This window comes from Gopherus evgoodei, chromosome 7 (assembly GCF_007399415.2).
Source record: "Gopherus evgoodei ecotype Sinaloan lineage chromosome 7, rGopEvg1_v1.p, whole genome shotgun sequence".
NCBI lineage: Eukaryota > Metazoa > Chordata > Testudines > Testudinidae > Gopherus > Gopherus evgoodei.
Window position 1 is genome coordinate 106,815,290 of NC_044328.1, and position 27,096 is coordinate 106,842,385.

The following is a 27,096-nucleotide window of genomic DNA, read 5'->3' on the forward strand; positions in this document are numbered from 1 at the left end:
CCCCCACATAATGCCTAGCCTCAGCCGTTCACAGCTAGTTCTCATCTAATTGTCCACAAGTTGTTTTTGGGGTTTTCAGTTTCTGCTGCTAAAGTTTTGTATTATTACTTCCTCACTACCTCTTGGTCTGTGATGTTGAGACTTCAGATCTGTTTAATCAAGAGATCAATTAAAGTTACAAAATGCATGCAGTATGTATGTATTAAAGAATCTTTCCTATTGTTTACATCTGAACAAATGATAAACCATTGCTTAATTACAAGGGATGAATTGCTGTTTCAGACACAACATCTGTACATTGCTCTTACTAGGTGATGTGTCCCTGGAATGTGCTGTCTGTGGTGAGGAGCAAACACAGATGTCCTTGTTTTGCACGGTACCTGTTTTCAGGCAAGGTCTTTTCTTCTGATCTGAGATTACATAGCATGTGGTGTTTGTGAGCAGGCCTGCTCTTGTGGTTAAGGTACAGGACTTGGAGTTAGGCTTCTCTTCGACTTGGTGCATGACTGTGCAGGTCTCTTAATTTTTCTGTACCTTGTTTCCCAGTCTGTAAACTGGTGATAGTACTGACCTACCTCACTGGAGGATTCAGGTTAAATTAATGTTGTTGTCAAAACATTGAGATACTTAGATGAAAGGTACTAGCTATGGACAAAGGACAAGGAACTTAAAGGCAGACTTTAACAAACTGAAAGAAATGATAGGCAATGTCCCATGGGAAGAAAATCTAAGGGAAAAAAGGAATTCAGGTTCAGGAGAGCTGGCAGTTTCTTGAGGAAACAATGTTAAAAACACAGCTGCAAAGTATCCCAATGTGAAGGAAGAAGAAGAAGAATATAGTAAGAGGCGAATATGGCTCCATCAGGATCCTACAGAAAGCAGGAGCATGGACAAATTGCAAAGGAAGTATACAAAAGAATAGCCAAAGCATGTAGGCATAAAATCAGAAAGGCTAAGGCACAAAATGAGTTACACCTAGCAAAGGACATACAAGTCAATAAGAAGAGGTGTTTTAAGTCCTTTAGGAGCAAGAGGAAAAATGAATACCTACACTTTCCTTCTACTTAGCAGGGAAAGAGAGCTAATAACTGATGAAGAAGGCTGAGGTGTTTAATGCCTGTTCTGCTTCAGTGTTCACTAAAAAGGTTAATGGTGTTCAGATACTCAACACAACTAATATTAACAAGGGGGAAGGACAGGTTTAAAGAATATTTAGGTGTGTTAGAGGTATTCAAGTTGGCACGGCCTGACAAAATTAATCGTAGGCTACTTAAGGAACTAGCTAAAAAAGTCTGGGAACCATTAGCAAATCTCTTTGAGAGCTCATGGGTGAGGTCCCAGAGGACTTGAGAAGGGCAAACATAGTACCTGTCTTTAAAAAGGGGGTCAGTGAGGACTCAGGGAATTACAGACCAGCCAGCCTGTCTTCGAAACCTGAAAAGATACTGGAACAAATTATTAAACAATGTTGAGAATAATAGGGTTATAAGGAATTAGCAGCATGGGTTTGTCAAGAGCAAATCGTCAAACCAACTTAATTTCCTTTATTGACAGGATTACTGGCCTAATGCGTTGGGGGGGAGCAGCAGACATGATATATCTTGGGTTTTTTTGTTTTTTTTTTAGTAAGGTTTTAGACAGTCTCACATGACATTCTCATAAGCAAACTAGGGAAATATGATCCAGATAAAATTACTATAAGGTGTATGTACAACTGGTTGAAAGACCATACTCACAGTAGTAATCAATGGTTTGCTGTCAAAGTGGGAAGGCGTATCTAGTGGGTTACCACAGGGGTCAGCCCTGGGTCTGGTAGTATTCAGTATTCTCGTTAATGACTTGGATAATGGAGAATCCATATAATACTAGATAAACTGTTCCAATAGTTAATCATCCTCACTGCTAAAAATGTATACCTTTTTTTCTAGTCAGAATTTGTCTAGTTTTAACTTCCAGTCTTTGGATCTTGATATACTTCTGTCTGCTACACTAAAGAACCCATTATCAAATTTTTCTTCTCCTTGTAGGTACTTACAATCCGTGATCAAGTCACCCCTTAACCATCTTTGTTAAGATGAAAAGATTGAGCTTCTTGAGCCTTTTACTTTAAGGCATGTTTTCCTGTCCTTTTAATCATTCATGTGTTGTGTAAGTATTGGGATTATTGCTTAGTTTGTCAGAGTGGTTGTGTGGGCCCTTCGGTGGGTCTCTGCAGGGCCCTCTGCAGTAAGGTGGTGGCACAACAGTTTAGAGTTACAAAGGACTTTTATTGGGAAGGGAGGAAGATTTATTTTTTTGTTCTGTTTGCAACTGACTCATAAAACAGTGTAAACTAATCAAGGCTCTAGTCCCAGATACCATATCCTAGTCCCTTGCTAATCCTCGGATATTCCTTGCATGAACCAGGCATATTTATGTGGCCATGGCAAAAATCAAATCCAGAATATAAAATAAGCTCTTTGTCTGACAGTGAAATTTGGAAAACCGATGAATCTGTCTGTTAACATCATTGTTACTAGAGCTCTGCTTTCGTTCCAAGAAACAGCCTTGCCTTTTTCTTCCCCTGCCTGTAGAGTTTAGATGTTATTAAAAATTCTGTTTATTTTTATTTACATCTTGGCTTGTTCCCTAGTGAAAGATTTAAATTTCATGCCATTACAAACCAAGATTATCTATTCAGTAACTGAGCTGTCGGTCTGGGCACTGGTAAAAGAATCAATTCCGCAAAGGCTATTATTAGAAAAAGAAATACAAATAGCTTCAATACATAGCACTGTACAGTCTGCAAGAAAATTAGACTTCAGAGACAAGGTCCTATATAGTCAACGTCATAACCCAAATTTTATGAGTCATAGGTTCTAGTGGAACTATGTGTGCACAGATTTTAAATTAAATGCATGTGATCTATAGTTGTTCCAAAAGGCGAGGGTGTTAATCTGAAACCTTTTTTCTTGGCAGTAGCAATTCCAGTTTTGTAATTTATTTCACCACAAGATGCATTTTGAATACAGAATTCTTACTGTTGCAAGGGCCAAATGTGTCCACTGCCAGGTTGGTGATCAACTGGTACTTAAGCTGTAATAGATCTACCCCAGATCAGTGGATTTCATTGTTTGACATCTTATCTGTTGTTTATAGTAGTGTTTGTTGCAAAGTGCCTTGTTGATTCAGATGGGGTAGGAATGTCCTTTCTGGTCTAGTTTATTTAATTGCTGTGAGAAGAGCAGCCTTCTCCATGACTGTGTGTTAAATGTCTAGCTGTGTTCTCCACATGCAATGACTCCACTTTGAACAAATGCAGTAAACGTGCTGCACTTCATGGAGGAAGGAAACTGATCTGACAAGGGTAGGTGACAGACTGTATTTCTTCTTGCTGCAGTTGGACTTGTGATTATTCGTTAAATGTGTGCACATGGATTGCTTTGTCATCCCCTTCAGGAGTCAATGAGATTAACTTCTAAAGGGGAAAGAGTAGCCATTCTCAAGTCTTGGCAAGTGGACAAAGATTACTGTTGTCATCAGACAAAGTAGGAAGAATTTTGAAACTAGATGCGTTCTCCCCCAGTGCTTATATTAATGGGGTTCAAGGAGCAGCAGTGCTACAGTAGAGAGATGGGCCTATCACAGGGGTCTCAAACTCAAATGACCATGAGGACTAGTACATTGGCCCGAGGGCCGCATTTACTGACACCTCCCTCGCACCGCCATCGGCCCTGCCCCCACTCCAACCCTTCCATGAGGCCCCACTCCTGCCCCACCTCTTTCCACCCCTTCCCTGCTGCCATTCCAACCCCTTCCCTGAAATCCCCACCCCAACTCTGTCCTCTCCCTGCCCCCAGGGGATGCAGGAGGGGTGTGGCGGGGGCTCAGGGCAATGGGTAGGAGAGCAGCGGGGGCTCAGGGCAGTGGGTTGGGGTGCAGGGTGCAGCAGGAGTGTGGGGTGTGGCAGAGGGCTCGGCTGCATGAGAGGTTTGTGGGGCGGGCTCCCTGCCTGCCTGTCTGCCCTTCCCCTGCGCCGCTCCGGGAAGCCGACGGAACCTGGGGAAGGAGAGGCGCAGGGGTTCCCCGTTCCCGGCAAATGGGAGCTGCTGGGGGCAGTGCCTGAAGCAACAGCCCCACACACCCCTGATCCCCTCCTTCCACATGTTCTGCTGGCTTCCCGGAGCAGTGTGGGGGCAGGGCAGGCAGGCACTGTGAGCCTGCCCTGCCCCGGTGTGCGTTGGGCAGGAGCCGCTATAGGTAAACACTGGGGGAGGAGGAGGGGGCGCAAGGAGCTTGCGGGCCTCAGAAAATAAGCCTGCATGCCACGTGTTTGAGACCCCTGGCCTAGCATGTTTCCCACTTTCTCCCCTAACCTTGACAATCAATACAGAAATCTCCATTTGAACCCTTTGCTAAGGTGTTGTCGAGTTTCACTTTGAATTACTTAATTGCAATAGTGGGCATATCTTTGCTCTTGTGTATCTGAAGACCCCAAACCATTTTACAAACACTAATACGTTTAAGCTTCAGAGCTAAACCTATAAGGTTAGGTAAATTTTTTATTCTCATTTTACAGCTGGGGAAACTGAGGCAGGTGACAGGTAGGTGATTTGCCAAAGACCACCTGGAGAGTTAGTGTCAAAGCAGAAATTAAACTCGGGTTCCTGATTCCCAGCCCTGTGCTCATCTTTTAGAACACACAGCCTGTGGTGTTCTAGAAACTTGGTGAAAGTGCGCAGCCCCCTTTTCTGGCTATTCTCTTCCCATATAGGGTCGGGGGTGAATTCATCTGTCCAGATGCTGCATCTTTCTTTTGGCTGGGAGTGGGGCTTTCTACGTCATTGTTGCTCCATGAATTGGATGAGGTTGGAATACCTGACCTTCTGAATCTGCACATAATCTCCATTGTCTAGAGGGAAGTGAGAATCCTAGATCAAAATTGTGAAATGTCTTGCATCTGTCTTGAGGCTTGTCGGGACACTTTTGAAATGAAGGTCCCCCTTTTCTGTATAGGTTGGCCAAGGATTTCCATATATGGGTGTGAACAGCTTCCTTACATACCCTTGTGGTCTCCAGGGGAGTAGCTCTGGGGAAAGGGCTTCATGAGACTACAAAGCCCAGCCAGTGGGGTCTTGATGAATAGGACTTTCGCAGGAACTCACATAAAACTGAAAGTCTTGAAATTTGTGTTTGTACCTCTAGACCTCTGTTTGTCTCAGAGCCCTATATGGAATCAAAATAACATGAAATCTGGTCTGCTCACTTTATTTCTGTTTATTCAAATGCTAAAATCCAGTGAGGAGACTGGATCTAGCCCCATGGGAGGAATCAAAACCATGTTTCTTTTCAGCAAGTTCAGGAGCAGGGGAGATGTGCTTTTAAAAATTCCTGTGTGTGTTAAGTGACAGTCCCAGTTTAGATCTGGTGAGACTGGGTTCCTCAGAGATTGATGAAGATGAATGTAACTTTTTCTCAACTCTTTTTATTCTAGAGCTCAATCTTTGAACCATTTTGACTTTGACCACCCTGTGCCCTCATTGTTTGTCCAATCTCATAGTGGCAGAAGCATCAGGGTCCAAAGTAACACAATTTCAATTCTGCTGTTGGTGGCTCTTGAATAAATAAGAACTTTGACTTTTATTGAAGAGATCAGCCAACCCAAATTCTCCCTGATTTATTTCACACAGCAAAACCTTTGTGATACAAAATGTAAGAGACTTGTCATGTGGGAGGAATGGAAATGAGACTGAAAACATGATTCATCAGCTACTGCATCTGTTTCTCTATATTCCCCCCCGCCCTCTCCTCCCCATGGTAGTCTGCAACAGTATTCTGAGCAAAGATCCATTACCACTAAAGAAAGATCATTGCTCTGGACCCAAGGCTTATTAACTTGCAGCAGTGATGAGGGTTAGCTCTATTTTAATTTTGTATTCGCTTCCTGCCATGTATGATTAATCTAACTGGGTAGCTTGCTTTTTCTTGTGAAAGAACAAAATACTAGATTGTGACCCTGAGAGCCCCTCAGTACCAACTGGCAGAGGGCCCAATGTTCTGTGGGCGCCTGTCGGGCCTGAAACACTTACTACAGCTAACACGTTACTGTCATAGTATTTATCTGTCAAAAGTGTCGTGTAGTATCAAACGAAAGCTTGTGACATACCAGTCAATAATATTGTATAATTCATGTATGGATAGTGTATAAAGAGGGGTGGGTGTGGGTGTGTGCGCACGCGCACGCTGGAAATACGTTCCTGAAATATTTTCAGAGTCAGACTTTCCCTGAGCTTTGCAGAATCAAAGGTATTGGAGCTGAGAGCTCTTTTCTGGTTAGCCAGAAGAAAGCGCAGTTCCTTGAAGCTTTTCAGTTTTAAATAATGAAGTTTGTGTCTGCCCTAGCATCATCTTTATTGACTACGAACCCCGCCACCCCTACAGCCCTTTAATTGTTGGAATCGATTTCAGGCTTTTTCTTCCGTTATCTTGATGGCATGAGATAAAAACAGTATTAGAAATAATTATGTGGCTGTTATTCCAAAGGATGATCTTGTGTGCTCCAGGAGGTGGGGAGATGGAGGGAAATCGCCTCCAGCTGTAAGGTTTGGGGAAGTCTAAACTTGTTTGTGGTCTTAAGCTTTCCTTGTAAGAGCTTGGGCTGGCTTCAGAGACTATTGTATGTGTGGACCACATTTGATCTTGCTGTCTAAATTCTGAAGTTCTGGCTCAGAAGCTTCACTTCTTTCCAAGCCAGGGGATTGCTGTTTGCCTAACCCTGGTGTAGTGGCTTCCTGAAGAATGCACAGCAGAGAATTGAAATAGTGGCATGCCAGGCCTAAAGATGAACTTTTATTTTTTTTAAGTGCCATCAGACAGTGGGCACACATGTGCTTGTTAAGGGCTTATTGACTTGTGCAGTGATATTATCCTGGTCCTAAAAGTCAGCCCAGGCTGTGCTCCTGTTTCAGAGGGTCTCACTGTTGATTAATGGGACTCCAATTGATAGAAATGTTTAATGTGCAGCAACCACTTATCAGACCCCCTTTCCCACAACGTTATCATTAATTGGCTGGAATTCTACAGCTCATAACTGACTCATAGATTCCTAGATGCTAAGGCTGGAAGGGACCATTGTGATCATCTAGGCTGACCTTCTGTATAACACAGGCCAGAGAACTTCCCCTAAAATATTTTAGAGCAGATCTTTTAGAAAAATATCCAATTTTGATTTTAAAATTGGCAGTAATTGAGAATCCGTTGTGACCTTGTAAATTGTTCCAATGGTTAAAAACCCTCAGGGCTTGTCTACATCAGAAAGTTGCAGCGCTGGTGAGGGAGTTACAGCGCTGCAACTTAGGAGGTGTACACATCTGCAGGGCACCACCAGCGCTGCAACTCCCTGTTTGCAGCGCTGGCCGTACTCCCGTTTTGTCTCGGGTGTAGAGGATCCAGCGCTGGTGATCCAGCACTGGTAATCAAGTATAGACACTTACCAGCGCTTTTCTTGACCTCCGTGGAATAAGCAGGTATCCCAGCATACCTGAGGAAGCCTCTGGTAATCAAACTGGTCTCCTTCCCCAGCTTGCTCTCGCGTTCCCCGAACCCCGAGCAAGCAGGTCTCCTTCCCTGAGGTTTGCTGGGTGGTTCCGGGAACGCGAGAGCAAACCGCGGCGAAGCTGGTCTCCTTCCCCGGTTTGCTATCGCGTTCCCCGAACAAGCAGGTCTCCTTCCCTACGGTTTGCAGGGTGGTTCGGGGAACGCGAGAGCAAACCGCGGCGAAGCTGGTCTCCTTCCCCAGCTTGCTCTCTCGTTCCCCGAACCCCCGAGCAAGCAGGTCTCCTTCCCTGCGGTTTGCAGGGTGGTTCGGGGAACGCGAGAGCAAACCGCGGCGAAGCTGGTCTCCTTCCCCGGCTTGCTCTCGCGTTCCCCGAACAAGCAGGTCTCCTTCCCTACGGTTTGCAGGGTGGTTCGGGGAACGCGAGAGCAAACCGCAGCGAAGCTGGTCTCCTTCCCCGGTTTGCTCTCGCGTTCCCCGAACAAGCAGGTCTCCTTCCCTACCGTTTGCAGGGTGGTTCGGGGAACGCGAGAGCAAACCGCGGCGAAGCTGGTCTCCTTTCCCGGTTTGTTCTCGCGTTCCCCGAACCCCCCTTGAAGCCGCCCAACAGCGCTGCAGTGTGGCCACATCTAACACCACTTGCAGCGCTGGTTGCTGTAAGTGTGGCCACTCTGCAGCGCTGGCCCTATACAGCTGTACTAATACAGCTGTAACAACCACCGCTGCAAAATTTTAGATGTAGACATGGCCTCACTGTTAGAAAATTTACTCCTGATATCCATTCTGAATTTGTCTAGCTTCAAGTTCCAGCCATTGGGACATGTTACACCTTTCTTTGACGAGCCCATTGTCAAATACTTTGAGTGCTGGCCCCTCTGTGTATTCCATGAACTTGAGACTTCTAGCAACCAGTGTCCCTGGGTCTTTGCCTGCTCCCTTACTCTCCTTGTGCTCCATGCTGAGGGCAGAAGGGGCAGTACAGAAAACTCTCAAGTTCTTTCTTACAGCCACGTGGCCTGAATTGGAATTTCCGGAACTGAAATTCTTTGACAATTTTTTTTGTAAATATTTCAAAGTTCTTGAATAGTTAGTTGCTATTGTTAGGAGTTTTTATAAGTTTAGATAGTAGTTAAAATCTCTGCCCCAGGGGAATTCTCTGCTCTCCTGATTTAAGATTTAGAGTATGTCCAGTGTTCTGGTCTTTAAGAATTGATTCCTGCCCCTGATTATTTTTTAGTCATCGGTGACCGCTTGTACTGCCTCTGTTTCCTTGAAGAAGTTCATATCTCCACTAAGTGCACTACCTGCCACTCCTTTCCCAGCCAGATGTGGCAGGCAATAGAACTCCAGCTTTGGAAACACCTTTGGAACATGCCATCAGGCCCCAGTCAAATCCAGGGGAGACCTCTCTGTACATTGATCTGAGACATCCCGGAGTGCACCTCCTAGTTCAGTGTCTGACTCAGGAGCAGAAACAGTTGGAGCAAAGGATCCTTCATCTAGGCCTTCTCATAAGCGTAAGACACGAGCACTCTGATAAGCTTAAAAACAGATCCCTTCCTAGATCTACTAAGGGAAGGTATTCCTCCCCAACCCTGTCCAGGTCGGGGAGTCCTCATGCCCAGGACACAGGGACTTAAGGAGTCTAGTCTGTGAAAGAAGCTTATTGGAACATCTCTGAGGGTGAGATATTACCTATAATCAGTTTCTTAATGTAGTAGGCTTAGACTTGCATGTTTTTGCTTTATTTTGCTTGGTGACTTACTTTGTTTTGTCTGTTATTACTTGAAACCACTTGAATCCTACTTTTTATATTTAATAAAATCCCTTTGGGTTATTAATAAACCCAGACTAACTGATTAATACCTGGGGGAGCAAACAGCAGTGCATATCTCTCTGTCAGTGATATAGAGGAGGAACAATTTATGAATTTACCCTGTATTAACTTTATACAGAGTAAAATGGATTTATTTGGGGTTTGGATCCCATTGGGAACTGGGTGACTGGGTGCTGGAGACAGGTAACCTGATGAGCTGTTTTTAGTTAAAGTCTGCAGCTTTGGGGGCATGGTCCAGACCCTGAGTCTGTATTGCAGCAGGTTAGCGTGTCTCGCTCAACAAGGCAGGGTTTTGGAGTCCCAAGCTGGCTGGGAAAACGGGCTCAGAGGTAATTTCAGCACATCAGGTGACAGTCCCAAGGGGATCTCTGAGACCGAACCCATGATACCATCATCTTCCCATATATAGACAACTGGGATCTTAAGGCAGGACATGTCCAAAAATCATAGCATGAACCTGGTCACTGCACCATCTCTTTGCATCTGCCATGGGCAGACTTATAGATCAGGTTATGCACAACCCTTGTACATCTGTCCATATTTTCCTTACTCTCCTGTGTCACATGATGTCATGTACTTACATAATGCTGTTTTCCAGATGTGTCTGCTGCCTGCAGGCTTGGTTTGAACAGTATACACACGGAGCAAGCAAACAGTATGAACGCTGTAGTGACCATCTCCCCATCAAGATGAGGGCCTCTCTGGCTTAGTGGAAAGAATCCTGCAAATTACTGGGGGATGGGTGGTGATTAGGCCTTTCTGTAGGTAAACTCTTGGGCCTGGTCTATACCTAAAACTTAGTCCAGCCTAGCTATGTCACTCAGGGCTGTAACAAATTTCATCCCCTGTGCAACGTAGGTACGTCAACCTAACCCCCACTGTAAACGAAGCTACATCAACAGCAGAATTCTTCTATCAGCCTAGCTATTGCCTCTTGGATTTACTACAGCAATGGGAAAAAACCCTTTCAGTGCTGTAGTAAGTGCAGCAGTGCCACTGTAGTGCTGACTTACCCTCAGATTGCATGCTGAGTATAATCTGTGTCCAGTACACTGGAGGCTCCTTTTCCAGCCTGGCTGTTAATTGGTCCTATAGGTGGCAGGCTGTCTTTGATCCTCAAGTCCAGAATAATCCTTGTTTAAGGAACTTCTCATGGCTTCTTTAAAGTTTATGCTGATGTTAATGAAAGGTTGGTAGAAAGGAGCACAGTCTTTTCTCTCAGGCCCTAGGGTTCTGTTGCAACAGCTGCTAAAAAGGTCCTTGGGATTTTCTGTCTAGTTTACATTTTCTTTTGTGCAATTCTCACATCTGTCCAGAAAAAAAAAATTAACTAATGACTTTCTGCTCAGTCTGCCCCTTGAGGGTAAGTAGTGCTTTTTCCTCATTAGTGGCTTTAATAAAGTACATATTGTTGTGTTTATGGAGCATATACCTGAAAGCTACATTTGTGCTCTATGTGGCAGACTTAGGTTTTGTCTAGTCTAAATCCACAGCTTACCTGCCACTCTCATTGATTCCTGTCTCTCAAATCCCTAGCTTTTCTTTCTCTGCACCTGGCCAACCCTGCAGGTGACAAAGGTGCTGTGAGACTGCTGGCAGCTTCCCTCTAATAACTGCTTGTTGATGGTTGCTATTGATCTAGCAGCAAGCAATGGCTCAGGGGATTGAGGTCAGCTTTATTTTTCTCCCTTCTCTCTCCTGTCAAGTCAGACACTCTCTTGAAATGGTTGAAACAAACTGTAGAACTTGCTGCTAATATCTGTGCCTGTGGTTATTGGCAGTATGAGTATTGACAGCAGAACAAGGTTGTGATTCTCCTTTTCCACCACCCCCTCCTGCCCCGGGGGAAGAGAAATTACTGTTGGAGGAAGGGACACACCTAAAAAAACTCTGCAAAGTGGTAGTAAATAAAGCACAATGCACAGCATCTGATTGATCTTGTAAACATATCCTTCAAACATAAAATTGTCTAAACTGAAAAGCTTGAAATTCTGTAGATATACAATAAAGCCCAATAAAGCTTTGTATTTGCCCCAGTTTTCTGTGCCTGTCCTTGAATACTGATATAATTTTACCAGTTTGTGTTTTCAGCCCTAGTTTGCTACAAAGATTCGACCATACCAATCCTACCACAGCTGCTGAGCTGGGTATGTAGAAGAGTTCTTTTGAAAAATGACAGCATTCTAAACTCAACTGTTCTGTCTTTCATGATTTTATCTTCCATTTTCCACCATTTTGCTGCAGCCTCCTTCCTAAACGTAGATTTGGGTAGAAATATGGATCGTCAATCTTAAATGCTAGAACAGAAGAAAGGAACTCAGCTTTAGGTTCCATCAGCCATGTTTCAGCTGTTGATTCCTCTTGTGGACGCCATCCTGTGACCTCTGTCTTTAGGATCAGTCATGTTTGCCAAGTAATGGGACAGTTCCATAGCTTCTGTGAATAGTCTTTCAGTTTTCTCCTTATGTAGGTCCAGTTCTTTACTAATCAGTTCAAGACAGATTTCAACTGAGACTACATCAGTCTGTAATATGGCAAGTACCTCTAAAACCACCTTCAACTGCTTTTGTAATTAGTGGTCATATAAAATGTGAGCTATGTTTTGACCAAAGTTTGCTTGTGCTTTGTAAACATTTCAATATACTTGCGGTAATTGGATGCAGATAGAGACCAAATATCACTGAGAAACTGGGGCATCAAGCCTCCTTTTTCAGCCATTAAACTGGAGGCTAATGGTAGTTGCGGAAAAATTTTTGGACTTCTGTAACTACTACTATTACTGATTTTTTTTTTCAGTGAAGTTTAAATAGAATGCCAAACACCCATATGTCAGAAGTTTAGAATAATTGTCCTTGAGGAATTCTGTCCTTTTTCATAGCTTCATTAAAGACCATCTTGTCATACTTTTCACTTCATTCTTGAATGGCATCTTCAGCAAACACAGTGGTCTGCAGTTTCCTTTTCAACTGTAGAAACAATAGCTGAAAGAAGGTGCATGTTTTTCCCCATGTAAGTGTTTGTAACCATCATGGGTCACTTCTCAAGATTGACTTACCATTTTGTACTTGTGTCTATGTGGATTCTTTTTCTTCTTTAATTTGTTCTCTTGTTTCACTTCTGCCATCTAATAATGGCTATGTGAACTTAAATCTGTTCTGAGAAGCATATTCAGGGTAAAGTGCTTCAATCATTTCTTTAAACTGCTCATCTTATATTACATTGATGATTATGATGTTAATGTGAAGGGTGCAGGTTTGATCTGTAATAATTTATAAATACTGTATCTTACGTAGTCATTGTCCTGCTGGGTTATTGGATGCATTTACTGCTTTGTTAGCACAAATCTTAAAGAATAAGACTTTTTCAAGCTGGTATCTTTCCTAGGTAATGTCCATCTCTAATCTTTGAGTAACAAAGAATCAATTTTGTGTTGTATCATAGTCCTTGGGTGCATCTGCTATGGAAAAATAAATATCCTGATTTCAACAGTCATCAACAGTGCCATTGCACCAGAACTGAACTGCTAATGGAGCGCCTGGTGTTCATACTACTGTCCGGAGACCGTGAGCAATGACATGATGGTAAAATAATCTGAACCCCTGTCTATGCCTAGGGAGGTTGTGGAATCTCTGTAGTTTAAGAGCAGGTTAGACAAACACCTGTCAGGAATGATCTAGATAATATTTAATCCTGCCATGAGTGCAGGGGACCAAGCTAGATAACTCTCGAGGTTCCTTCCAGTTCTAGGATTCTATGCTGTCTTACAGCATTGGTAACACTGAAATGTGCGTAATGACTTTGCTAAAGCACATGATCAGATGTCCCCATGATCATGAAGAATTGGGAGAGACTGGGAGAGATGGAATATTGTTACCTTCTGTCTAACCTTCCCAAAGGCAAGGAAAAGCTTGTTTTAGAAGGGAGACTTTGTAGGGCCTGTCATATCTGTAATGGGCCAATGCAGTAAATATGTAAATCTTACATACGTGTGTGTGCACAGAGCATGGCTGCCGTCCATTTTCTGTTCACTCAGCCCATAAGAGTCTATTTGTCTAGAAGAATGCTTGTCTGAAACGTATGATTATTCTGGACTGCTGAACAAGTTCTTCGCTCTTATTTGCATTTAAAGAGCCCAGGCATTTTGTAGAATGACACTTTTTCAGATTAATGCAAAATGAGGAAGGAGGGAAAGTTTTTATTTTTGGTGGTATTAGGGAAGTAGGGAGGGAGGACTGTTGAGGTGAAAGGTTAGAATGCCATTGTACACAATACACCCACTGGGGTTTCCTGAGAAATGCTAAAACCCTGAATCAACTGAAATTTCTCTTCCCAGTGCTGGAAGAAGGATAGCAAGAATACTGACAAATTCTGAATTTTATTTTTCAGGAGGGGGAAAAAAATTCAGATTTTTAGAGGGTTTAAATATTTCCTGCCCTCAGCTGAATGAGGATATCAGGAATGAGAAATGCATGCTGGTTGTCCATCCCTGTCCCTTTGGGATCTGGGAAAGGTGTGCTGCTCCAGTCACAGATTGGCTGGTTGGCCAATCACTGGTTGGCTGTGCTTGGTGGCACAAAGTGTAGATCTGTATTAGCCCCTTCTCCCCCCATCATAATGTTTGCTCTCCATGCTACGGGGTAAGAGGAAGCCTGCAGACCAGCTTTAGCGACATGCTTCCTGTTTGGTCATGCTATCAGTAGAGAGAGAGATACTGATTTATGGAAGGTAAAGAAGGAAACCTCAATTCTTGTATACTGTTCAAGTGCATATTTAAATATAACCTGTTAAGTGAATTTCACATGCATAAGAGATTCTTGTTGTATTTGAGGAGCCCCATTTTATAGGCTATAAACTGAGGTATAACTAACCCAACACTAGTGTGGCCAGTGGCTGTCAAAGTTAGCTGCTCTTCCCTCTGCTTCGCCTTCGGTATCCAGCCTACCTGTGCCAGGCCAGATGTGGCGCACAGTCTCTCTTGATACAATTTTTTTTAATTGATTTAACAAAAAACTTGCAATTAATCTCTCTTCTCGTACGACCTTCTGGAATGAAAATCAGTATAAATGGTTTTTCAAATAAAATCTATCACTACTGTCATGGTTGCCAGGCTAGCTGCACCACTAACCCATCTATGGATCTTACCAAGTGTATCACCCCCCAGTTTGAGGCCTCGAGCCTTTGAGGGTATGTCTACATTGCCATGCCATCTGCCTTGGGCTCGTGGGGCTCTGTCTGCAGGGCTGTTCGTTTGCAGTGTAGATGATCAGTCTCTAGCTGAAGTCTAGCTCTGGGACTCTCCCACTTCTCATGGTTGAAGAGCTTGGGCTCCAGCCCACACTCAAAAGTCTACATTGTAATTAACCAGCCTTGCCCTGGAAGCCTGAGTCAGCTGGCATGGGCCAACTGTGGGTTTCTAATTGCAGTGTAGATGTAGCCTAATCCTTGGATGGAATTCTGCAGTTCACCTGCTCTGACTGGGACCTGGATTACAACCCTTGGGCACCAGCTGTGACTACTTCAGCAGGTCCCACTGGGCTTGGCACCCAGAAGCCCTTTTTCTCTGGGTGTCTGTGACACTATATGTTTGTAGTGATATAGAAATAGCTTCTTCAAAAGATGCAAAGCATTTATTGTATTTCCACAATGCAGTTAAAAATCTGCTGCTGGCCCACATCAGCTGACTCTGGCTCTTTAATTGCTGTGTAGACTTCTGGGCTCGGTGATAGGGTGCCAGAGCTTGGGCTGCCCGAGGCCAGAAATCTACAGTGCAATTAAAAAGCCCTGCAAGCCCGAGTGAGGTGGCACAGCCAGCTGCGTGTGTCTAATAGCAGTGTAGACATATACTTTTCTCTAAGCATAACAGTGAAAGGCTTACACTGATATTAGTTACACCAGCATAAATCCCTCATATCCCAGTTAACTCTATCTCTAGCTGGGTTTAGCTGCCTGCTCACAGCATATGTCTCTCCCTGTCTCCCAGCTGTCAGCTTTTCCTTTCTGACCCAAATCCCCTCTCCCTTTTCTGTGGTCTCTTAAATTGTTTGTGTTCTTTGATCCCAGTTGGCCTTGGGGAGGGTACCCCATTCTAGCCTGGATGGAGCTATCAATTGTTATCTTCTTTACAACTGTGCAACTGAAATGGACTTATCTGTGTCATTGTTTTACATTTCTTACTTGGCACCTCTACAGCCCCCTTTGGTTTAGCTGTATGTGTTCGAGTAGGCAGCAGTACAAAATAGAACAGGGAAACTGAGTGACATATAATATTAATCAAAATATTTTCCCAGTTTATTACAAATACATCTCTAAAATATCGGTCTGACTCCATCCATGTTAGTTAAGAGTATCCTATTGATTCTTCTTAAAGCACTATTGTTTAGAATTGTGGCTCGGCAGCCCGGTCATGGTCCACCACTGCATTGTACAAACACAGAACAACAACAAAAAATTTTCAGTGCGGTTGGTAAAAAAGCAAGGAACATCTGAATAGCCCTGTGAGTACACTCTGCTGTATCCTTGTACATTCACTTCCCCACCTGGGGATATATTAGAAAGTGCAGCTTCCACCACCCACTCACTTTCTTCTAGACGCTGTAGTCAGTGTGTCCATTTAATCCCTGTCAGCCCTTGTTCCTTTCCAGGAAAGTGAGCGTTTCCTTGTCTACGCAGTATTTTTCATAGTCCATATAGTCAATAGCTAACAAGAATTTTATAGTTCCACTGACCACTTAATTATACTTAGGGCTCCATAATCCGGTATCCTTGCTGTTGGGGGCCTGCTGATTTGGTCTAAGTCAAATGCATGGGCATTTTGCCTTTATAGAATCCATAGTCCTTTCTGACTGCACACAATTTTTCTCTTTTCTCCGACGAAGTGGGTATTCACCCACGAAATCTCATGCTCCAATACGTCTATAAGGTGCCACAGGACTCTTTGCTATATTCATTATAATGATGTTTATTATGGTAGTGCCTAGGATGGGACTCCGCTGTGCTAGGTGCTGTACAAACACTGAGTAAGAGAGAGTCCTCTGCCCTGAAGATCTTAGTCTAAATAGCCAAGTCACCCAAAGGATAAGAGTAGGGTTGCCAGGCATCTGATTTTCGACCAGAATGCCTGGTTGAAAAGTGACCCTGGCAGGCCTGCTGTTAAAAGTCCAGTTGATGGTGCCGAGGTGGCTCAGGGCTAAGGCAGGCTCCCTACCTGCCCTGGCTCCATGCGGCTCCCGGAAGCGGCTGCCAGGTCCCTGCGGCCCCATAGGCACATGGGTGGCCAGGGAGGTTTTGTGTGCTGTCCCCACTCCAAGCGCTGGCTCCACAGCTCCCATTGGCCGGGAACCTTGACCAGTGGGAGCTATGGGGGTGGCGCCTACAGGCACGAGTGTAGCACATGGAACCTCCCTGACTGCCCATGCACCTAGGGGCCACTGGGACCTGGCAGCCCGCACCCCTTGGTTCCAGCCCGGAACCCCCTCTTGAAACCCTGGCCCCATCCCAGAGCCCACACCGCTAGCTGGAGCCCTCACTCCCCACACTCCAACCCAGAGACTTTTGCACCCTGAACTCTTCACTTCTGGCCCCATCTGGAGCCTGCACCCCCATTCCAGAATCCATATGCTCTTCACCCAAACCCCCTACCTCAGCCCGGAGCCCTCTCCTGCACCCCAAACCCCTCATCACCCCAGAGCCTGTACCCCCAACCGGAGCCCTCACTCACGTCCTGCATCCCAGCCCAGTGAAAGGGAGTGGATGGGGGGGAAAGTGAGTGACAGAGGGAGGGGGCTCAGGAAAGCAAGGATGGGGGCTCAGAGAAGGGGCAGGGTGGGGCCTCGGAAGGTGAGGCAGGGGTGTTCAGTTTTGTGCAATTAGAATGTTGGCAACCCTAGGTAAGAGAATGGGATATATAACATGTAAGTAGAGTTAACAGTGTGGTGGATTGCAAATTTCTTGTTAGTTCTGTACCTTGATTTTGTTGTTTCATTCCTTTCGATGTGGATTAGCTGAATGGTAGAGTAAAGGAATGGAGGGGGCAGGAGAGGCAGCAGCAAACAGCCAATCAGCACAAGGTATGCAACACAGTTATATAGCACTGCAAGCATGGTGCTTAAAGACCAAAGGTGTAGTCCTTGCCCTGATGGGCTTCCAGTCTAAGTGAATATGTAATGGAGCAGTGATTAACTAAAGCACTGAGCCTTGGGGAGAGTGAGATGAGTCACCGTAAGATCAGGCAGTGGCAAGATTTGGTAGTGGTGCACACTTTGTGGAAAGCCTGAGAATTGTTTTAATTGTGCGGTATGATGTGAATGGATATACTGGGAAGTGAGTGCGTCATTTGGTAAGCAAGCCCTTTGACCCAGGTCAGTGGTGGTACACCTCTACCCCGATATAACGCTGTCCTCGGGAGCCAAAAAATCTTACCGCATTATAGGTGAAACTGCTTTATATTGAACTTGCTTTGATCCACTGGAGTGCGCAGCCTCTCCCCCCTGGAGCACTGCTTTACCGCATTCTGTCCGAATTCGTGTTATCGGGTCATGTTATATCGGGGTAGAGGTGTATTGAGAGGCAATGGCAAGTGCTGCATCACACCTTCAGCGAGGACATTTTGGAGGCAGTGCAGGGGCTTTGCAGGTGGAGGGACTAAAACATTTTTATCAGAGGAGCTGTTGGTAGCTTTCAGGGAAGTTGCCCTCCCTCCTCTGGGGAGGGAACCACTGAAGAGTTCCTTACAGTTATACTTTTCCTGTCCCAGAGGGGAAACACAGCTCACCTAAGTTTTCTCCTATCTTCTCAGAATGTGAAATGCCTTCTCTGAAATGCTTTGCCTTTCCTCCCTTTCCAAACACTGTTCTAAATATATTCAGGTACGCCCTGCTTGGGCTTTTAAATTAGATCTTTCATTAGAGGTGGAGAAGTCTGCCTATGAGGGGAGGGGTTGAGGGGGATTTTTCCCTGGGTGCATGCTGGGCTGTTAGAGGTAGCTTAGCTCACATCTGTGGTGTTTAATGAGCAGATATTTTTATTTTAACATACTTTGGATTTGTCTCCTAAAACAGATTCCCCTGCTGTTTTCTCCTTATTGCTTGTCTTACAAAAAAAACTAAAAATGGTCTCTTTGAAAAAAGTGTTTCAGAGGCACTTTCATTCCCTGCCTTGTTTGGCATTTTTCAGTGTTGTCTGCAGGTTGCTGTAAATACACATTTGGCTTAGTAATTAATCAATGTATAAATAATACATAGTGTGTTATCAGAGCCTGCACACCAGTGCTGTGGAGGCAGCGCATTCAACCCTTGTGGAGAGGGATTGCCTTGTGCTGCTCTGCAGCAACCCCCCATGGCCAATTAAGGTGCATCCTTGATGAGCTTCCAAATGCTCTTTGGCCAGATAAATGGTTGCTGTGATGTGGGCAGGGGGTAAAGCAAGGAAAAATGAAGGAGATCCTCAGCATTCAGACAGATGGAGTGAATGCCTGATTACAACCAGAAAACTCATATGCACTGAACTGAGAATGCAGGCAGTGGTTTTTTTAATGGTCAGCACACTCAACCCAGGAGTATTAATTCCCAACTATCTATATTCAGGGTTCTACTACTGACTTGTTGTGACCTTGCACAAATTACTCACCAATACATTGTCTGCCCTGGACCTCAGTTGCCCTGTGTCTAAAAGTGAGACTTGCGTAATGATTGTAAAGCACTTAGAGAACTTCAGGTGGAAGGTGCTGAATACGTGTAAAGTCTTAATATACAAAATCTTTTAGGAATATTTCAGGCATAACGGCTAACTTGAATTTTTCCTGTCCTTTCATTCCAGTCATTCCTTGTAGTGCAAGCTATTTGGCCCTGGTCCAACTTGCCTTGTGTGGATAAGCACCTAGCCCGGGTTTTGTAGCATGGTGCCTCCTCCATCTCTGCTAAGTGGGTTGGGAGAAGTGGATCTAGGAGTTGAAGTCTAAATAGACAAAGCCATGGTGCAAAATCACTGGGGAATGGAAGGTCCAAAGTCCATGTTAAAGGAAGATTGACCTGTAATTCAACTAGGTTGGGGAAACTGCTGCAGTTTTAAATCCTGCCAGTGTGGTGCAGTATTATTTTCCTGAATGCACAGCCACTGTGAATGACAGTTAAACCTGTTCCAAGGCTTTTGGACATGGTCTGACTGATGAATTAGATGTTTTCTGGTGTTTTTCATCTTGAAAAGCTGGTATTGTCAACAAAAAAAGTGCTAAATTGACTGGCAGGCGTGTAAATAGAAGAGCAAATGATACAATGATGACTTGAGTGGGAATCTGGAAAAGCCATTTCAGCAGCAAAATTGTTAGAAAACTAGCAAGAAAAATGTGAATAAAAGGACAAACAGTACCGTAGCCAACTGGCATGAGAGGGTCTCCAGATACTTGGTGTGCGTGTTACTCCAGAGGTGGGTAAATGTAGCTGAAGGAATGAGCATGGAACAAACTGTGTGTTGCAGTGGAAACTCAAAAGCTTACTGCGGCAATCTGAATGTGAAATTGATCTGAAGAGCTGTTCCATGCTCTTTGCGATTGATCTTCATGTAATGAATTATTGGAATTCAGGGCTTGGAAGGCAAGTGCATGGAGCTGTGATGTGTTTTTCATCTCTAACAATAAATCTTGAATAGACAGAATCCATTTTGTGTACACCTGCACATTTTAAAAAAATCAGTTTTTAAAAAGTTGGTTCTTCAAAGAGGTAATGAACAGACCAGAACAATTGACACTATCATCATATGCTGTGGTTCTGGGCAGCTGAAGCCTTTTTCTTGTTTCTATTAGTCATCTGAGTTCTCTGCACTGCCTGTTCCTGTGGATTTCTTATGCTATCAGCTTCCCTCACTGTGAAGTGCAATGGAAAGGAATCTGAAAATTAAGATATGGTAACCTGTAGCGTGTTGTGTTCCATAGGTGCTGGAACAAGATGTGGTTTTGCAGTCTATTGACCGAGCTATTGAGGCTATCCACAACGCAGCTATGAAGAATGGAGGCAAATACAACTTGGAGCAGAGGGATGTCCTCCAGTAAGTACAGCCAGTACCTGGGACAGATTGGGACTTGACAGCTCATGCTCTTTCCCAAGAGGCAGAGAAAGAGTGAACTTAGTGGTACAGCCATGGTGGGAGTTTGATCACTGTTCCAGTCCTGGGTGTGGTTAATAAGGGATGGCCGGGTTGGCTGTTGGTAACTGGCGCCCCACTGCTGCTAAGTAAACAAAGGACTGAAGTACTCAGGGAGCCCTCCAACTCACTGATGTGGGAGCCAGGTGATGAACAGCTGAGTCTCCAGTCACCACTGCAGTGCGTACTCTCAATCTCTGCCCACAATTCCATTTTCCTCCAAGCAAAGCAGTTTCTCCAACTCACGGGGCTCCTGTCTGCCAATCTAACTCACCGCATGTGGTTTAGAGTGTCACATTGGCTAGAGGCTTGCTTAACAGTTCTCTCTACAAGTGTGAGGGAGTGGGGGATACTCTGGTTCAATTGCAATCCAGGTTGGGAAAAGAGATTTTGCACCTTCTTTGGCCGTTCCAGTTTGCCCTCTCAGATGCAGCTGTCCCTCTGGTTCCTTTCTCCCTGCCCCCAAACTCGTAGGTCACTTGGCCTCTTGACCTTTATATTTAAATCTGCTCTTGGTTAAAACATGAACTAGAGAACATCTCTCCGCTAAAGTCAGTGATGGAGTGTTAAGGTCTAGAGACGACTTGTTTCTCTCTGTCCCTTGGCCCTTGCTCCTCCAGGATGAGGACTCTTCCTTCCCTGGTGATAGCACGGTAATTGCACCTTCTGCAGTTGCTGTCCAGCCAGTGACACTGAAACACCTAGGCACTTTTTAGAAGATGGCTCAGAGGTGTGATATTTCAGCATCATGACATTGCTGCTAAGTGGTTTCAAGGTTGAATTTGCCAAATGCATCATGTAAAGGAAACTATGCAGCTAGTAGAGTGACACAACTCCCCTGCCCTGAAATAAAAACCCACCTGAGCAGTGGTGCTCACTGCATAGTGCATGGCTTGCATCTCCTCTCCTTGGGTGGTCTGAGTTGTGCTTAAGGCTCCAGATGCAAAGGTATTGATCCTATAGGCACTGATGATTTTTGTGTATGTGTGTTCACCCAACCACAAACACACAATTTGTAGTGGTTGGATTGGAGAAGAGCATCTCTAGAAGGGCATCTCCACTGTGGATACTGGACCTCAACCCTCTGCATCCCTCAGAAAAGCCCAAATAAATCACTGCATTGTACGCACAATTTTCTCCATGGGAGAGGGTCTGAGGGAGAATACATCCGCACATGACAAATGTCAGCCACATTGCTTAATGCACTTCTGGAAGGCTCTGAGACACTACAGTGCTGAGGACAGTATAAGAACCTGTACAGAATACAAAGAATAGGTATGTTATCTTCAGTGGGCAGCAGTTGCAGAGTGATCCTTCAATAGCCCACTCCTGGAGGACAAAGAAAGTGGCATTTAAAGATGGAGAGAGGCTGAATTGGTGTCCAGAGCTTGCTGAAGTTGGGTGCTTTTGTTTCTTTCCTTCATTGCTTAAAAATGTAAATCTGTTGGGATTAGCGAACATCAGAGCAGGGTGTCTTTGTAATACACCATTAACGATTGCTTGCTATGAGACTTTCGATACCTTGAGTTATGGATTGAGGCATATCTATTTCACCTCAAATCAAACAATCATGGACACTGTAAGGGAGCCATAGAGCTAAGGTGCAGGCAAGTCTAAAGCGTGTGGCAGAACAACTAGCCCTCTGTACTATGAAGTGTAGATACATCTGTGAACCCTGATTCACAAATCATGTGCTTTTTACAAAGACCCTTCCTTCCTCTTTGAGAGGTGCTTCCTTAGTAGTTCAGTGGAGTTGGACTTATTCTATCCTCAGTAAAGATCCGTACTATGGAGACGTCTATTGTAACCACAGTCCAGTTTCAGACTTAAGCTTCTTGGCATTGGGTACTGACTTCATTGCTTCACCCATGTCCCTAATGCCCCTGTTTCCATTCCATCTGCCAGGAAACTGATCCATCATCGGAAGGAGACTGTGTCACGGAAAGGTCACTCACCAGCCAGTCAGGGAATGATTATGACCCCATCGTCCAGTGATCACCATTTGGATTTAGCACGACAGCCCAATGGCATGTGCCGGACAGGTTATGAGCGACATCACAGCCTGCCAAACACAGAGATCCAAGAGGATGATGAAGGTCTTTACCAGGTAACAGCATCTTGGCCTCTTCTAAATTCTTCCTTAAAGGGTCCCTCCCTCTCGTATCATACATAATATTCCCTGTGCAGTTTTAGTCACACTTGTTGCCTTGAGCTATAGTGTAGCTTCACTATTTGCTACTATACAGTTGCTGTGTCCCATCCCAGGCACGGCTGGTATGATCTCTGTGTATTCTTTACATTTATAAAGCCCATTGGGATCCCTGAGGATACAAGACTATGTAAACGTGCAAGATCTTCTCTAGTTTGTGTTACTGGCTCTTTCTTGACACCTTTTTAAAGAGCTACTGATTCATCAGAGAATACTTTGAAATACATTGTTTTTAGAGACAGTTCTGCTTAGGTCATTTTTTTTTCTGTGCTTTTATTTCCTCCTTATTAAATCTGCACAAAAACAGGATCTCTGTTCCTTAGGAATTCCTCTGTGTATCTGCTTATTCCTGTGCTCAAGTTATGAAGATCCTGTTTTCTTGTGAACATCCCTAGTAGTAACGAATTAGAGGAGGAAAACACTGGAAATGTGACTTAAAAGCAGAATTCTATCTAAATGGAACCAAATTACTGTGAGCCGTCAACAAGTCTTCAAAGAGACAGGCCAGGACAGACTTAGCAGCAATTGTTTGGAGTAGGTTATGTAACTGATTACATGGTTGGACGTAGCAAAGAGATGGGAGTTTCCCTCACGCAAATGGGACATGTTGGTGTAGGGTTGCTGCATCTGTCCAAGATGAGAGTTTATAGTGGCACCATTACCCCGTCACTGCTGATAGGAGGAGCTTGTTACTGACTTAATAAGGAAACGTAAGTCTATGGAGATAAAAAGGGGCTGGTCTACAGGCTTGCTAACATTCTCTGCCCCAGTACTCTGCCCCTGTAGGCAGCCAAACTGACCCAGTTCTAAAGCCCTCTGATAAAGGAGAAAACCAGCTATGCTTTTTTAGGATAGCCAAATGGTGTGACAAACCTCCAAGTAATGCTGGATTCCCATCTTCTTTTGTAAGTCTGCACTCACCTGGCTGCAGGGAAGATCCAAAGGAACATAAATTCTTTGACTTAAGAGGGAACAGTGCCCATCTGTGATGGATGAGAGACTGACAACTTGGGGTGTGTTCTCATTAGAATGTGCTTATCCATGTTGAAAAGCTAATTAGATTATAATAACCCCTGGATGGGGATATTTCTGATATGCTGTGAAAATACAAAATGGAGCAGAAATATCCCTCCCACACCTTATGCCAAAAAGCAAAAGCCACACTACCCTGTCTGTAAGGTAATTTCCTCCTTTCTGCTTCTAAAGCTGCCTTAGATGGAAAGTGCATTTTAAACCCTTTCCTGTGGTGTTTGAGAGGAGCAGAGGCTTACAGGGAGACACCTTTTGACTGCTGTGGGTTTCTAGTTAAGTCCTGTTGTTGCACATACTGTAACTTTTGGCAAGATTTTGGTGGGTGATTTATACTTTAACAGTGCTGCTGCCTCCTTGCTTCTCAAAGGCTAAACTGAATGGAGAGTGTAGCTGGGCACTTCTTTAATTCATCGGCCTAAGGTAGTCATGTGAGCACCAATTCCTATGGAGGAGGAGAAAAATCTAGAGCATTATAGCAGAGTGACATCTCTGCTAGAATTAAGGTTAAGGCCAGTTTTCTGTTTAAAGCTTGACTGTTCTAAGTGCTCTGAAATCCATATTGTTAATCAAATTTTGTTGAAATTTGATACATCTCATGGAGACATGGGGCACCGTCAGTGATCTAAATTTGGAGCCTTTTAACCAAGGTGTTCCTGAGTTACAGCCCATGGAGAAAAGACCGCTTTTCTTCAAGTTGACACGTTTTTTGCCGACAGACAGATCAGATCAGGGCTCACATCATTGTACCAGGGACTGAGTGACAAGGGTTACCCAAACAGAGTGCTTGGTGCCCACCAGCCTTTGAGGGAAATCAAATTAAAATGTTGTTTCAAAAAGAGTTTGCTTCTCCAATTAGGCAAGCTAAGTCTCGCATGCCTCATCGCCCACCTAATGGAATACAGTGAAGTGGATTTTAGCCCACGAAAGCTTATGCCCAAATAAATGTGTTTAATCTCTAAGGTGCCACAAGGACTCCTCGTTTTTTTTTATGTGCAGAGAGAGGCTAACTCTCGGAAAACTACCTCTACATCACAGGACCTGGGTGTCCAAGTGTGTGTTAGTCATCGAATCTGAGCACTACCCCGAGCACTCTGAGGAGGAATGGGGCAGAGGCACCTGTCAGCCCCACATTCCCCTCCCATGTGTATGTCATGATCTAGGCCACCTGGCCCATCCACAGGGATGTGACCCCCTCACTTAGGCAACCTTCCTCCAGAACCTGGCTCACATATCTTAGGTTATACCCTCCCTCCATCTCCCTATCCCCCATGTGAGCTGAAATCTGGCATCTCTGCCCCCTGGTGATGTATGAGCCTTTCATCTGTGTGTATGTGCCAGAATATGAGGCTCCTGCCCATCTATGGGGATGTGAGCATCCAACCCTGCGCCCTCCAGAGTCAGATTTGAGGGGGCTTGTCTTTCTAGGGTTGTCTGAGCCCCTTTCCCCCCTCCCATGTGAGTCAGGATCTGGGGAAGTTCTTCCCCTCTGGATGGGGAGCTCAAACAGGTATGCACCAAGAACATACTGCTGAGACTAGGGTGGGGAGCTGAGAACATTCATGCTTGACACATATCATAAACTCTCCAGGAGAGGGGGGGGGGAACACTGTTGTTAACTGATTAATAATTCATTGATAATTAACATCCAATTGATAACTAATACTTGTAAAAATTGTAAATGTGATTAGTGAGAGGGGTTCTCTCAAGTCCAGGTTAGTTTATTAATAACAAACTTCAGATAAATCAGCTTTGTTTGGATTTGTTGGTTTAACAAAGACAGCACCTGCCCAGGGAGGCATGAGATACCAACAGCTGCAGAAGCCCTTCCCCAAACATACTTGTTGTCAGTCCAGACTGTGGATGGTGTCTACTTCCTCTTTCTCAGGGCTGTTATACCCATATTACTCTTTTGTGTTTCTCATTCCAATACTTGTCTATTTCCTCCTTTTTGGTACCTATTTCTTATCTTAGGTCATTTTCTAAGATTTTCTGTTCCCTTGTAACTTTACAACTGCCTCAGTACCTTATGGTTAGTCATTGCTTATTTCTGTTTTGGGGTAGCGTTGTTAACTCTTTTGTGCACATTTTGTGGCTAATATCCCTAAAATATCTCTTGCAGCAATTTCAAAAGTTTATTGCTTAGTAAAATTCCACTCCTGAAAATAACTTACCTGCAGAGCATCATGGGATTCTTGCTGCCAAGTGAAACTTAGGTTCTTTCTTTGAACTGCTCCATTCACATCAGTGGGTGGTGTTGGTATTTAAGACATCTCCATCAGGTATTGTTTCAGCTGGGAACATCTCACTGAGATGCCTGGGCCACTTAACACCTCTCTGAGCCTGCTGAGTTGCTGATGGTATGTAGAGGTCCCCCCACTTCATTTTCCCTTCAGTTTTATGCGGTATTACAAAATTGAGCAGCAGCTCTGCTCTAGATTAGGTTAGAAGCCCTTCCTGTTAAAAGGATGACTCTTCTTAGTGCTCGGGAATTGGTGTGCTTACTTGGATTGGCTTGAAATTTGTTATGTCTCATGGGAGTGTAGGGTGGTGGTTGTAATCCAAGGGCTTGTCTACACTTACATTTTATAGCACTTTCACTTGCTGGCTATGGGGTGTGAAAAATCACCTCCCTGAGCTCAGCAAGTCTGAGCACTTTAAAGCTCTAGTGTAGACAAGCTCCAGGTGCTGGGAGCCAATCCCCTCATGGAGGTGGATTACCAGGAGTGCTGGAAGACCTCTCTCCCAGTGCCCATGTGCAGCCACACTCACACTTCAAAGTACTGCCGCCGGAGCGTTCCTGCAGCAGCGCTTTGAAGTTTCCAGTGTAGACATACCCCAAATGTTGGGTCATTTGAGCAAGGGGTTCCCAAGATACAGCCCCAAGGAAAAAACAGCATTTCATTAAATTCACAGGATCTAGCAACTTTGAAATCAACCCTGGGCAGAAGTCTGAGAATGAACTGTAAACTTTTGGTAAAAATCTGCCCCTTGTAAGTTTTTTTGAAAAATATAATCTGAGTACAACAGAATATTCAGAAGGGAATGAAACTATTTTTAAAAAGAAAAGAAACTACACTTGAGACCATTTAGAGGGTGGGGAGGGGTGATTCGGGGCGCAAGATAAGATGGTATGGTAACGGGGGAGAGGGGGTTAGGTCTGCAGCGAGTGATACAGGTATTATGGGGGGATAAACAGGAATGGGTAGTAAGAGAGGGGTAAAAGGATTGGGGGCCTTAAATTGGGGGTAGGAATTGGTGATGGGGGTGAGAAGATGAGAGAGGTTGGAGAATGGGAGGGGTAACAGGAAGTTGGGGGTTTAGTAGTGGGGTGGCTCTCAATCCTGAATTCTC

The 27,096-nt window shown here is 44.5% G+C and overlaps 1 protein-coding gene across 2 annotated transcripts in view; it reads left to right on the forward strand.

Moving 5' to 3' along the window:
• Positions 1-27,096, forward strand: part of NCKIPSD (NCK interacting protein with SH3 domain) — a 94,438-nt gene that overhangs the window by 17,534 nt on the left and 49,808 nt on the right. The window contains exons 1-3 of one of the 2 annotated variants that reach the window (XM_030570059.1): positions 2,059-2,148; positions 20,296-20,408; positions 22,410-22,611. In XM_030570059.1, the coding sequence (XP_030425919.1) occupies positions 2,140-2,148; positions 20,296-20,408; positions 22,410-22,611 (324 nt within the window). In that variant the 5' untranslated portion in view covers positions 2,059-2,139. Of the gene's footprint in view, positions 1-2,058; positions 2,149-20,295; positions 20,409-22,409; positions 22,612-27,096 lie in introns of those variants that run through there. The other variant, XM_030570058.1, reaches the window with a different exon arrangement.